Source organism: Cavia porcellus, unplaced genomic scaffold (genome assembly GCF_034190915.1).
Source record: "Cavia porcellus strain 051 isolate PalLab524CR breed Dunkin Hartley unplaced genomic scaffold, mCavPor4.1 scaffold_11, whole genome shotgun sequence".
NCBI classification, from domain to species: Eukaryota; Metazoa; Chordata; class Mammalia; order Rodentia; family Caviidae; genus Cavia; species Cavia porcellus.
Window position 1 is genome coordinate 28144749 of NW_026947494.1, and position 13078 is coordinate 28157826.

Consider the following 13078-nt stretch of genomic DNA (forward strand, 5'->3'; position numbering starts at 1 on the left):
CCTTTCTCCCAAAACCTTGGACTACAGCAGATTAACTGGGCTAGCTTGAAGGGATATTCAGTAACTGCCTCACCCATACAGATACTCTCAGCAGGCTCCAGTCAGTGTGGTATCTCCCTAAAATAGAGGTGTACAGTGGGTAAATAGGGCCAACTAACTGTAAGACGTTGGTGAGCCTGGCAAGAATGTGGGTGACCCCTTTCTACACACAGAAAACATCAGGCAGGGTGAGGAGTGTTCCAATAAGGACTCTCACAACTTGGAGAAAATCAAAAGGGCTTATGAAACACACAGGCACACAATATGGACACAGTAGGGTCTCAGCCAACACAAACACTATAGATAGGGAGATTTGGTGACCAGGAATAACCTGAAGATAAACAGGAACTAAAAGTTGACCTACATCAATACTACAGGCTTGTCAGCCCAGGAAGAATATACAACTCACCCAATGGGCCCTGTAGTGGGAAGTCAGGTGACTGGCCTACCTCTTCATTGAGGGACCCAGCAATTGGACAAACATCAACCTTACATTAGGACTGCAAGATACACAATATCAACAGCTTACACTAGTGGAACTGAAGGACCAAATGTTGACTCAAAAGGGGAAAATCTCAAACATCTAGTCTACATGGAGCAAGTACAGGAGACATTGAAATAGATGACTTCAAAAATAACACATTGGAAATCTCTGAAAAGATAGCAAGTGAAATAAAAAAAATCCATGAGGCTATTAGAAGTACTCTCCCATGTAAAGATAGAAATAACAACCTTAGTAAAGGAGTTGCTGAGCACAGCTAAAGAAGAAATAGAGAAAAAAGTACAGGAGCATGGGAAACTGATTGAAACGTTGAATGAACAATATAGAAAACAAGAAGAATTCATGAAATATACTCAAAAGAGACATCCAAGAAACAAAAAATTCTATTCAAAGCTGGAAAAACCATTTAAATGAAGCTGAGGATAGGATTTTGGACCTTGAGGACAGGATCCCAATTAGCGATTATGAAAGGATAAAACTTTTAAAAATAACAAAGCACCATGAAATGACAATCCAGCAGCTTCAAGATGGTGCCAAGAGCAACAATATAAGATTAATAGGCATCAGTAAAGATACAGGAGTTATGCAAATGGCATAACTAAAATATTCACAGAAGTAATAGCAGAAAATTTCCCAAACATGGGGGAAAAAATCTGATATGCAGATAAGTAAAGCATACAGAATTCCAAACAGTCACAACCAACATAAATCTATACCCAGACATATAATAATTAAGATCTCACACATACAGCATAAAAGCAGAATACTAAAAGCTGTTAAAGACACAACTTACCTATTAAGGAAAGCCCATTAAAATCACAGCAGACTTTTCAGCACAAACCCTTAAGTCAAGACGAGCTTGGAGTGCAGTATTTCAAGTCCTGAAAGAAAACAACTTTCAACCCAGACTGATGTACCCAGAAAAACTTTCATTCAGAATTAATGGAGAAGCAAGATACTGCTATGACAAAGAACAACTGAAGAAGTTCACATCCACCAAACCAACCCTAGGAAGAGTACTGAGAGACATACTACATAGAGATAAAAATGACACAATCCCCAGACCAACAGCAGAAAGAAACCACAAGGTAGGACAAGCAATTAAACAATGGGGAAAAGCAGAAAGCAAACAACTGGAAAATAACATGGCAAAGGCGAGTCAGTAGATATCAGTCTTATTCACTGCTGCCATGTTTATTTCAGTCAAACAGAAGTCTCCCCTTGTCATGATCCATAATTTAAGAGCCTTTGAGATCTAGCTTCTTTGTCAACATCTTGGTTATGTTCCAGGAACATTAAATGGATAGTGCTAGCACTCCTTCAGTGCACATAGTTTTATATACCGTGCTGTCTGTAGTTTCTTTAAAATAGTCCCCCTTCTCAAAGTGTTCTCTTACCCCTTTGAACCTATTCAATCTCTGTTCATACTTTAATACTCAGACAGGTCATTACTAGGAATACTTCCCTGCCTTCCCCTTGACCTGGATGAAGTGATCTGCCAATACATTTTGTACATAAGTGGTTCATGGCACTTACTGGACTACTTATCAAGCTTTGTGCCTATGTGTCTATTCATCACTGCAGGGATAGGACTTGGACTCCTCCTTATCTCAGATTTTGCACTTATCTTGGTATACAGTAAATATAGTGACATAACTGAGCTTGCATGTCACCCAAAGAATGGGGAACATCTTGATACAGGGGGAAAAGGGGAATGGAGAATGGCTTGACCCCAAAGGAAAAAATGAGTATTTGGCTGGTGAGATGATCTGTATTAAGTCAAGGAAAAAGTTTTTTATCTCCTGTTTATTAGAGGAGAGGAAAGGGAAAAGATCAAAAGTTTAAGAATGAAGCAGAAAGTCACTAATAATAATTCTAATAGGAACTATTGGAATACAATTCGCTGTCAGTCGTTCCTATTTCTGCACATCAACCAAACAAGAGCAGTGATAGATTTCATTCCTTTCGGTTATGATGTACAGCAAACAGCTGTAGAAGATAACCTTCCTCCAGAGAAAAAGCAGATTCTCTGTGGTGCAGAACAATGAAGTAATGGTTCTCTCTGGAGCAAAAGTTGGACAGATTTGCTCACAGTTCACTCTAAAGAATGGCATTTTCCTTATCTTTGGGCTCCACAGTTGTAGTAAAAGGCACTGTGTGTACCACACCCACCTGGGCCGCCCATTTCATCCCCGTGAGATGTAAGGGATAGAAGGACAGATGAAAACACAAATTTTATGTCTCATGCTGAGTGATAAGCAATAAAGATCTTTATCTATGATCCAAGAGTCTCATGTCTTCTGCTAAGATAACACTCATGAAAGGGTTGCAGAGTAACATTTTAGCCTGAAAAGAGTAAAATATCAGATTCTTTAAAAGGAATGAGGAGGATCATAGAAAATAGGTGATAAAGTAAAAGTGAGAACCATTCCAAAGATGGATGGTCTAGATATATGGGTCTTTGAATGGTCATCGAAATTGTCTAACAGAAGGGGCTACTGGGAAAGGAGCTGAGAAGAAAAGTGATCTCAGTAATGGCACTTTCCTTTCATTCCAACCGTCCTACAAGAGTAAGTCTGGAATAACCTAAAAGACAGCCACTGATGAGAAAGAATAATGTATTACTGAATGAAATCTACCTTCAAAATCTTGGTTGGTTCCCTTTTTGGACAAAGCACATATATAATTAACTCTGATGCTGATAATTTTCAGTTGGGTTTCTTGGTACTCTGTAGAACTTTCATTTGCACTCTGTGGCATTTAACACATGTACAGTGAAAATCTTCAGGATAACCTGCTTTTCTATTAAATGTCACAGCTCTTCTAGGAGGTTTTTATTGAGCAAAATTTTCTTCCAGCCTCTTAAGCCTTTTAAATCTCACAAGAGGTTAAGTCCATGAAACACGGGAACATTTAGTTTCTTGAATGCACTTGATCACAGAAATACTGTGAAGAGTAATTAGTTGTGCATTATGACAGTGCGGCCCTGCCTAAGCACATGTAGATACAAAAGGTCTTCAAAGAAGTTATGCTAACAATAAATGTGGGAGAACTTTACTGAACATTTTCATCAAGTCATCTGGTCATTATTTGAGCCTGTAAGAAGAAAATCCAATCCTGACTATCTTTCTTTATTTCTTTTTGCAAAAACAAAAAATTGCTTTTACTTATTATTTTTTCTCACCTCATCTTCTCAAGCTAGTCCAATTCACTTCCCACTTTCCTTTTCCTACAAATTTAAATATGTAGCTTTACAGGACCAAGAGCTGAGGTGGAGAAAATTGATCACAGCTCATAGAAGTCACCACTGAGAGGTAGGAAATGATCTTACAAGAAAACAGCTGTTGCTTTAAATGTTCTCTGTTTTTGCAAACTCTCTCTATAATGAAAAATGTCTTATATTTGTTTCTCTGGACATTCCTGGTACCAGCTTTTGATTCATTAACAATCTGACCATGCCCTGCAAACCAAGCATATGCTACTGAAAGAAAGATAATGAACATAAATAAGACAAGCAATAAAAAAATAAAATCTGGAAACTTCTTATGTGCCTATAGAATAGTTCAACTGACTACCAGAGGAAAATATGTTTGACCTAAATAAAAAGGAGTGGATCTAGCATTTCTGTGTTAATATTTTTCACATTTATCTTGAAAAGCAATAATTATATAGGTTATTACAAACCTACACAAGAGATGGAAGGATAGAGGTAGAAACCACCAACCTGAATTTCTAAAATCAACAGACTTTCTCTCCAAAGTAAACACAATGCTAAATAATTTGGTATTAAAGAAATTTTTCCATGAAGGTAATCATTTCTTTCCTGTCCTCAGCTCTACTGCTGCTCCTGCAAGCCAACCAGACACAGGCCCCACCTCTAGATGGCACGGTCACCTGGGATCTACTTGGCTTCATCCAACTGGATTCATCTTTGTCTCCATCCTATTCCTAAAAGAAGTTTACAGCTTCTAATGGTTCTAATTTTGTCCTTTAGGCTTTTTGGTTTTTTTCAAGGACTTAGAAGTATTAGTAAAATCCGCACAAATCTGAAGAAGTCTATGGGGTTGTTGTGGGAACTAAATGATGATAATGATAAGAATAATAAAGCTTATACTGACAAGTAACAAGTGTTGAGTAGTTTCCTCAAGTCACATACTATGCTAGATATTAGTACTTGAAGTTTGTGGTATCATGTACCATTTGATTCTCACAGCAATCATATGGGATAGAAACTATTAGCCCCATTTTATGAAATGAGAAAATGAAGGCAGATGAATTAAGTAATTTCCCAATAGGTAGGAAGCTAGGAAATAGTGGAATCAGTTGTGAATCTTGCATATCGATTTAAATTTGTACAATGACAAGCTGTTTCATCAAAGTTTTAGGTAAGACTCTAATCTCATCCCTAACTCCTGGCAGAGAGACTACTGAATGAATTGCTTTAAAAAAGAAGAGGGCTGGAAGTAAGGCTGTGTCCAAGTCCTGCAGAAAATTAGAAAGATAGGGTTAGGGTTACACAATGAAAATGAAAAATTTTCAGTTATTGAAAAAGTATGATTGAGGATTTATTATGTACTCATAAGGCTAAATAGTGGTCAAAACCAGACTTTGTTCTACCATTAAGTCTTACACACTAATGGGAGAAACTGCATCAAATGGATGTAAAATTACAACTGTAATACGTGCTGTGAAGGAGAAAATAGCACCACCAGTGTATAATAGGATTTTATGGAGACTGAAGGTCAGGGAAGACTTCCCAATGAAGGAGTACTTGGTGTGAAATCTGAGTTAGTAACACTAAGTTGATAACTAACTGAAGACAAAGAAAAACAGTCTAGGAAACAAGATCAGGAGAAATCATGATGAACAGAGGACAGGTACTACCTCACAGTAAGGTAGGAGTCATTCAACAAGTGAGAAGGAAACCAGAAAAAACACTTCCCTGATTTAAGTCCGGAATGGAAGTTGGAGACATAGTTTCAGAAAGGTAGATATAACTATAGTCCAGGGATGAAATAACTACCTCGAGTTAAAATGGTGGAAATGGAGATGTTCAGATACAATTGGCAGCAACTGATGAAAATAGACGACATATGACAGGGAGAGAAGAGGTATCATGGATGTCTTCCAGATTCTGGCTTCTACATTTAGAACACTGATGTCACATTCAGAGACAGACAACAATGTAATTAGACCAGGTGTGTGATAGAGAACTGAGACTGACTATTATCTCTCCTGGTTCTGGCATAATCATACTGTTTTTATACTTCAACAAAACACTTCATCCTCTCAGTGTGTGCTTCATTGTCAGTGATTTATTTGCACTGATTTACTTGCAAAGTGCTAGGTTACACACTAAAGCCAGTGCTTCTGTGAGTTCCCTTACTTGGAATGTCCTTCTGTTCCAGCTAATTCCTTCTCATCTTCTGAATCCTATGTTAGACCCCCAAAACCCCTTCCTTAGCAAGTTCAATTTTTAAAAAAAAATTTTTTTTTAAAAAATTAGATTAGAAGTTTCCAGGATCCATAAAATGGATTTACATTCATATTTGTAATCCTAGTGGCTGGCATAGCATTTGACATATTGCTGACAAAGAATGGAGCAATGAGATAACTTTCTCACAGTTGCCCACTGGATCACGGCAGAGTTAAAATGAGAACTCAGTACTCAGCTCAAAATAGTCACAGTCTAAAACATCACTCTGTACTTCCTGCCTGTGTCATATCTCCACACTGATATTAATTAAGGGCAGGAATCACTGCTTTTTGCAGTTGCTTAGGATGTTCATTAGTCAAAACTGTGAAGACAGCTTAAACTGATTTCTGTAAATCAGGAAAATGATTCTGAATTTCAATTCTGCTGTCAACTTGCGAATCTTCTGCCAGTTGGAGAGTCTATGAAAGCTCCAATGGAAATAATGTTCAGCAAAGGAGACGTAGAAAGCCAAGCTGTCTACAGAAAACCATTTGTGTCTATTTGAGCTTGTAAAATCAGGTGAAGAAGGAAAACAAGATAGTTATGATTGATTCAGGGAGGTGGTGGCATTTTCCTGAACAATTTCACTGACAGTAAGCCAGAATTAATGTACCCTGTTGCCACTGTTTCTAGAAAATGAAGACATATGAAATTCTAAGCAGCTGCATCCTTGGAAGGTGTGTTTTAGAGTCCTGTGAGGACTTCAGAGGGTGGTGGTTTTCCCGTCTCAAATACAGAAGAGCTTATGTTTTTGGTCTAAAAATATAAACTTTGGTCTAAAACTTTCTAAGCATGCGCATATACCCACCTATTAGGAAAGATTGAAAATTTATATTCAAAATTATCAAAGTATAATTTTCAAAGAGTTAAAAATATAATTTTTACACAAGTATACAGTGATCACATGTAAAGACTTATTTAATTTATGGGTTAGAAGACAGGCAAGTTGGTAAAAGCTGTACAAAGGCAGATAAAGAAATTAATGCTGCAATAATATTACCATTAACCTTAAACTTGTCAATCTCACTGTATTAAGGAATGTCTAGTAGATTAGCAGTGTGACCTTGGGTACACTATGGTCTCCATCCTGTTTCTCTCAGAGACCATTACCCTGCTCTGTTCCCCACTAAGCATCTCTCCCCTACCACACCCTTCCATCATCACGTTCCTGCATTGGAGACACTTATGGACAGAATTTCCCCATACTGAAAACTAAATTAGATCTTTTTTTCTTTTAAATTGTGTGTCAGGCATTGTATTCAGCAAATGGAATGCTTACTAATACACACAAGCAGTGGTAAAATATGCTGGAATAAAATTGTTAAATTAGTTCATATTCTGCTAGCTAATAAAATCATAGGCATGGGGTTATTTTCTTTGCTGGACATAAATCATTTTTGTCGCTACTAGACAAAATCATCTGTGCAGGCTTTCAGTTTTCTACTAGACAGCATCTAACTTTACTACATCTAGAAGTAAATAACAAGTAATAATCAGTTATATTAACATAGAATCAGGTAGTTGGTTAGATAGTTAAAAGATACCTAGTTTTTATTTGGCTGGTTTCCACATTTTGGAAAATTTTTCCTAACAGAAGAATCACAGGAACAAAACTAAAATATCCACTGGTATTCCAAGATATCCAAAACATATGTCTTGTGTTTTGGAACAAAAGAGAAAAAGAAAAGGGGTGGGTGGGAAAGAAGGAAAATGAATTCAGGCTCTAGAGATTATTCTTAAATTAGTCTCTCAGATTTCTTCTTATAAGAAAACTGTAAGTCCTGCCTTACTGCCTTAGTTACTTACTTGTTGCTGAGATAAAGTATTTGACACCCAAAGTCAAAGGTTTGTTTAACTCACAGTTTGTAGGGGTTTTAGTCTATAATCGCTGTCTCAAAGGCAAGATAGTACGTGGCAGTGAAGGGAACAGTTCACAGTAGTGGAGAACAGCAAAAGCAATGAACAAGAAAGAGAAAGAGGGACAAGTCTCTGTCTGTCTCTTACATTGTATGCAGACTACTGGGATTAGGCTGGTGACTACCCAATCAGTGTACTGACCCAGAAATCACCCACCCTTAATCTCAGCACCCTTAATCCCAGCACTGCACTGTGAATCAGTCACACCCTTTAGATTCAGCTACCTCTGGAAAAAAGCCCTTTGACTGTATGAGGCTTTGGGGGGACATCTTGACACAAATCGAACACCTGGCATTTTTACCACGTCTACCTAACAGAGATCTAGATGCTGCTCTTATTCACATATCTCAGCATATGTCATCTGGCAATTAAACTCTACAGATTGCAAGGGTACTTCATCAGGTTACCTGGTTCCTTCACTCATTGCATGTCATGTCATTCATTCACATGGGGGATATAACAGAATAAAGAAATATATTTTCTGCACGCATAGAATTCACACTTTACCATTGACTGAAATAAGCAGGAAAAGAGCAAACAAATATACATAATAATAATGGATTTCAAGAGCGTCCTGTAATAGAGAGTAGAGGGTGGTGTCAGTTTTGAGTTTGTTCACTTTGATTTCTGTAGACACAGCATGTTTAAACTGAGGACTGAGGGATGAAAAGGTACCAGCCATACAGAGGGATATTTCAAGTACTGGGGATAATTAATGCACAGAGGTACCTTCTGTTCTAAAATCTGTGTAACGTCCAGAGAGTATGAAGGGAGGAAATAAGGGAGAGAGTAACGTAAGCAAAGACTATATAAATGATGAATGCAAAATTATGAAAGTATCTGTAGTAAGAAATTTTAAATTTATTCCAAAGCAACAAAAAGTCTCTAAACATTGTTTGTTTGATTTTTTGTTTGCTGCAGTTGAGCATCTCAATTTGTATTTTAAGTGATTAATTATGGCTGCAGTTAAAATGGACATTCATGGAGAATGGATTATGGAAGTCAGGCCGAAAATGTGGAAACCCATTAGTTCACTTCAGTAGCTCAGACAACACATGAAAAGGCCTCAACCAATGTGATGACTATAGAGACAATGAATAGTGGGTGGATTTGAGAGATACTCTGGAGGCTCGATCTTTGTTGTTGAACTGGGAAGATATGAAAAATGACTCCTGGATTATTCTACTGCTGATACATAGCACAGTTTATTGAGATGAATAAGATAATGGTTTAGGGAATGAAAGGAAGAATTGTGATGATTTGGCAGGAAATAGTCAAGAATTCCATTCTGGACTCATTTAAGTTTCCAGATCATGCAGACTGTGACACATTCAGGTATCAAGTAAGCAGCTGGATATGAGGCAGGAATTCAAGGAAGAGAGCCAGATTTCAGGTTTACCCACAAGTCTCAGCATGTGAATTTGTACTTTTCTGACATAGAGGAAGTCTCTAAAGGCGAAAGTGCAGACGAGGACCCAAGCCTTGGAGACATATGCTAATATGCCACAGGTGGATTAAAGTAAGGAAGGCTCACATTTCTATGTTTCTTTTTACTGAAACCACTTGTCCGTAATATGAGTTAGAGTCTACTTCCACTTTGGATTATTCTTAGTGACTGTTGCCTTATTTGCATGTTATTAGGTGTAGTGACATGTGGTTCCAACTATGGAGATTTTGGAAACATTCTCCCTTTTACATTCAACACTGTTGAACTCTCAAAAAAATAACACATAAATAATGCTTTTCTTCTCTTTGGATCTCCAACCATTTACCTGGAAACTTCTTATTTGTCAAGAATTCTCTTAGGAAAAAAAGAGGTAAGAAATGTGAGGATATAGGGCAAAAGAGTAGAGAGGAAACTCTTCCTTACCTCTTCTTCTTCAAGGAGAATGAGCCGAACCACAACAATGTGAATTGCATTTCCAATGCTTGGGTTATGAAACAACCCAGTAACCTGGGGTCAGAAATCGAAAACTATTAACCCTCCATGAATAAATAATATTTATCCACGTCAAAGGGGGAAAAACAGAACTATAATGCATTAAATACACAGGTCATGAATTCTTGGCATAGTTCGAAGAAGAATAAGGTATGCCCATAGCTTAACTTCATTTATGATATTTATTTAAAGATAAACTTTCAAGCTGATTGATTGGCTGTATGTTTGAGGTATTTATGCTTTTCTTTTCTTTGACCTTTTCCCTGATTCAAGGTTTCACCCTCTTTTATTTTCAGGCAGCAAAGTGAATACTTTTCCTCATCTCAAAGGACAGATGCCCTCTGGAAAGACAGAACACATCAATAAAGAAGCTTAAAAATAAGGATTGCAATATAACTTCATTCCAATTCTCACTCTATTCTGAGGAAATCACATTGAAGTTCTTTTTGTCTCTGATTATCATTTATATATCAAAATAAACAATCACTGAAACAAAGTCATTCTCAAAGGACTGAATCACTTGGTAAATACCAAGTAGAATTATGCAAAGGATAAATCACAATTTTTCCCATGTGTACATTTTTAAAGGAAAGACTAACTCGTCCTCAGTTTCCATCCTCATCACATAGGGTCAAGAGACTCGCATCTATAGGAAGAAGGACATGTCTAGCAACTGTGACCAGTCATCCCTCCCTCTGTCAAAGCCTGACACACCATGTTCATGATGGTGAGGATGTAAGACTCCACGTTCTCACTCCCATGATACTCAATCATCTTTGTGTCAGCCACCACCAGTGTCTCCACCCATCTCTCCTTGCTGATGGAACGTCGAGAAAGGCTTCTGCGTGGCACATTGTTGTTCCTCTCCCACTTCTCTCGCCGAAGCTCCTGCTGCTTGGAGGTGTCAAGACTGTCTGGACATGAAGCAGAAGATAGAGGGCTAATTATGGATACCTATGTTATACATTATACATTTAAGTTTGTGACAATGCAAGGCTACAAGTATAATTTATGCTTAATAATGTGTGTGCACTGTCATATACATAACTCAAATAGAAAAGAGCAGTTTAAATGAATGTGAACAAAACAATATAAATTTGAATCAAAAGTTCAAAAAGTATTGCTTAAAACTATCATGACCTATTTTGTTAAATATATCTTCTACTTTTAAAAAGATATTTTAAACAGGGATAGGAACTTTCACTTTCTTCTTTAAGTTACTCAGTGCCTACTATGGACAAAGCAGTAAGCCAGGCTTCTAAATGCCAAACCATTGGTCCTCATGAGTGTTTGAAATACATATTTGCAAACATAGAAACTTATCCACAGAGCATCTTGTTAAATAACTTCCTTAAAGTCACACAGCCCATTGGGTCACATATCCTACTCAGAAGCCTGGGAATTTCTCTGCACCAGATTAATACATTTTTCATATGTGTCACCCTGTCTCTCACAGTTCCCATGGAGGAAGCCATGTATGAAACTAGAGAATATGTACGCTAGAAAACTTCAATTGGTACAGAGCATCCTGCTTTAAGAAAGCAAAAAAAAAAAACCTTCAAATGATTCAAAGGAGAGTAAATGATCAAGGCAAGTAACGGGTGTCATTGTGAAGGTTCACAGTTTGGGAGACAAAAATGCAGAAGCAGCTATAGAATCACCATGGGGAAAAAAAAGAAAGAAGCTACATAGTTTAATTCTTAAAATCCCACAATACCATATTTATGGAGCATGTCCTAACTTGAGAGTGGCAAAGTGATCTACTGAAAACGAAAATGGAGTCCTTCACCCATTTGGAAGTAAATGTTTCCTCCAAGTGGTGGTCACGTCTGAAAAGTTGCAGTGAGCTCAGAATACTTTAGGGAGTTGGAGAGAGATGAACTAACTGATTAGGGGAGTGGAAGAGGAGAGACAACTGGACAGATGTGGAAAGGCAGTGACTAGTTTTTGGAAGATTCTCTTAAGAATACAACCACATACATCTTCTGTGTCTTCCTCATTTGCATCCTGTAGCGCTGGTAGGGGCAGAACACAAGGCCAAATGGTAAAGTTTACATTCCTTTCCTAATTTCTATTTTCTCCAACAAGCCTTGACCAGAACACCTTCAATGCAGTAATGGATATGCAGTGGCAAACAAACACTGAAATGACATCCAGGATTTGGAGGCAGATTTATATATGTATACAGACACAGATCAGGATCATTCCCAGAGTATCAAGCCGATTGCTGGCAGTCTAGGGCTTACATGAGATAAGACAGCAATAAGCAGGCAGAATGGTTTGTCAGCTGGGGACTGGCATATACAATGTGCATCATATTGACAAGCGATGTATCACAGTGACCAGCTATTTCTAAGAGACAGGCGCAACTAGAACTGGAACAGGAAGTATTACCTGGCCAACTGATGAACTGAAGTATACTGGCTGAGAAGAACATTTTATGTTATATTTCTCCTGTCTTTTAGTTTCCCCAGCAAATCTTTGCTGAGCATATTATGTGTTAACTTCTGAGGCAAGGCCCAACTAAAAGCAGTAACATTAGGATTGTCAGTGGTCCCCAACATTGCCTTATTGCAGAGGTTTTCTTTTGTAAGTTGTCTTTAGGAAGAGGTATAATTTAGGGCTGTCTGTTCTATAACATCATTCCAGCAAGATAATATGGGAGATAATTTGATCTAGAAGAGTGTCCACTGTGCCTTGGATTACACTCATGAAATCCTGATCAAATGTTTGATCTATTCTCTTGAGGCAGCCATCCACAGAGCAAGGGCTGGGTAAACAGCCTGAAAAGGCACAAAAATAAAGGGAATAGGTGTCGAACAGTCCTATAAACTGGGTTCTCAGGTTTCAGCCATGCATGGACTGGTCAGCACGCAGACTGACCAGAGCAAGGCACTGAGCGTGTCATCTCTTTAGAGTGAGGTGTCTGGTCCAGGTAAATTTTTCAGTATATCTAAGGCTGGATTTCTGGACCTCTGTAAAAGTCCTTTTTTCTGCAGTCAGGGACTATCGGTTTTGGCTAATTACTTCCTTTGTATGTGTTCTTCACATTTGAATGATGGTGCAACAGACAAAGGGTGATCTGAGAAACCTTTCAGATGCTTGCCTGGCTGCACCACTCACAGGGACTTAGATGTGACTTAGCTAAGGAGGCTGTAAAGCCTCTGTTTTGCCATTTGTTGATTGCCATGGAACCAAATGTGAG

At 37.9% G+C, this 13078-nt stretch overlaps 1 protein-coding gene across 1 annotated transcript in view; it reads right to left on the minus strand.

The window, feature by feature from the left end:
- Nucleotides 1–13078, minus strand: part of Adamts12 (ADAM metallopeptidase with thrombospondin type 1 motif 12) — a 286768-nt gene that overhangs the window by 117625 nt on the left and 156065 nt on the right. Inside the window, exons 4-5 of the mRNA XM_003470179.4 lie at nt 10588–10787; nt 9805–9888 (exon numbers count right to left, since the gene is read on the minus strand). Coding sequence (XP_003470227.1) covers nt 9805–9888; nt 10588–10787 — 284 coding nt within the window. The remainder of the gene's footprint in view (nt 1–9804; nt 9889–10587; nt 10788–13078) is intronic.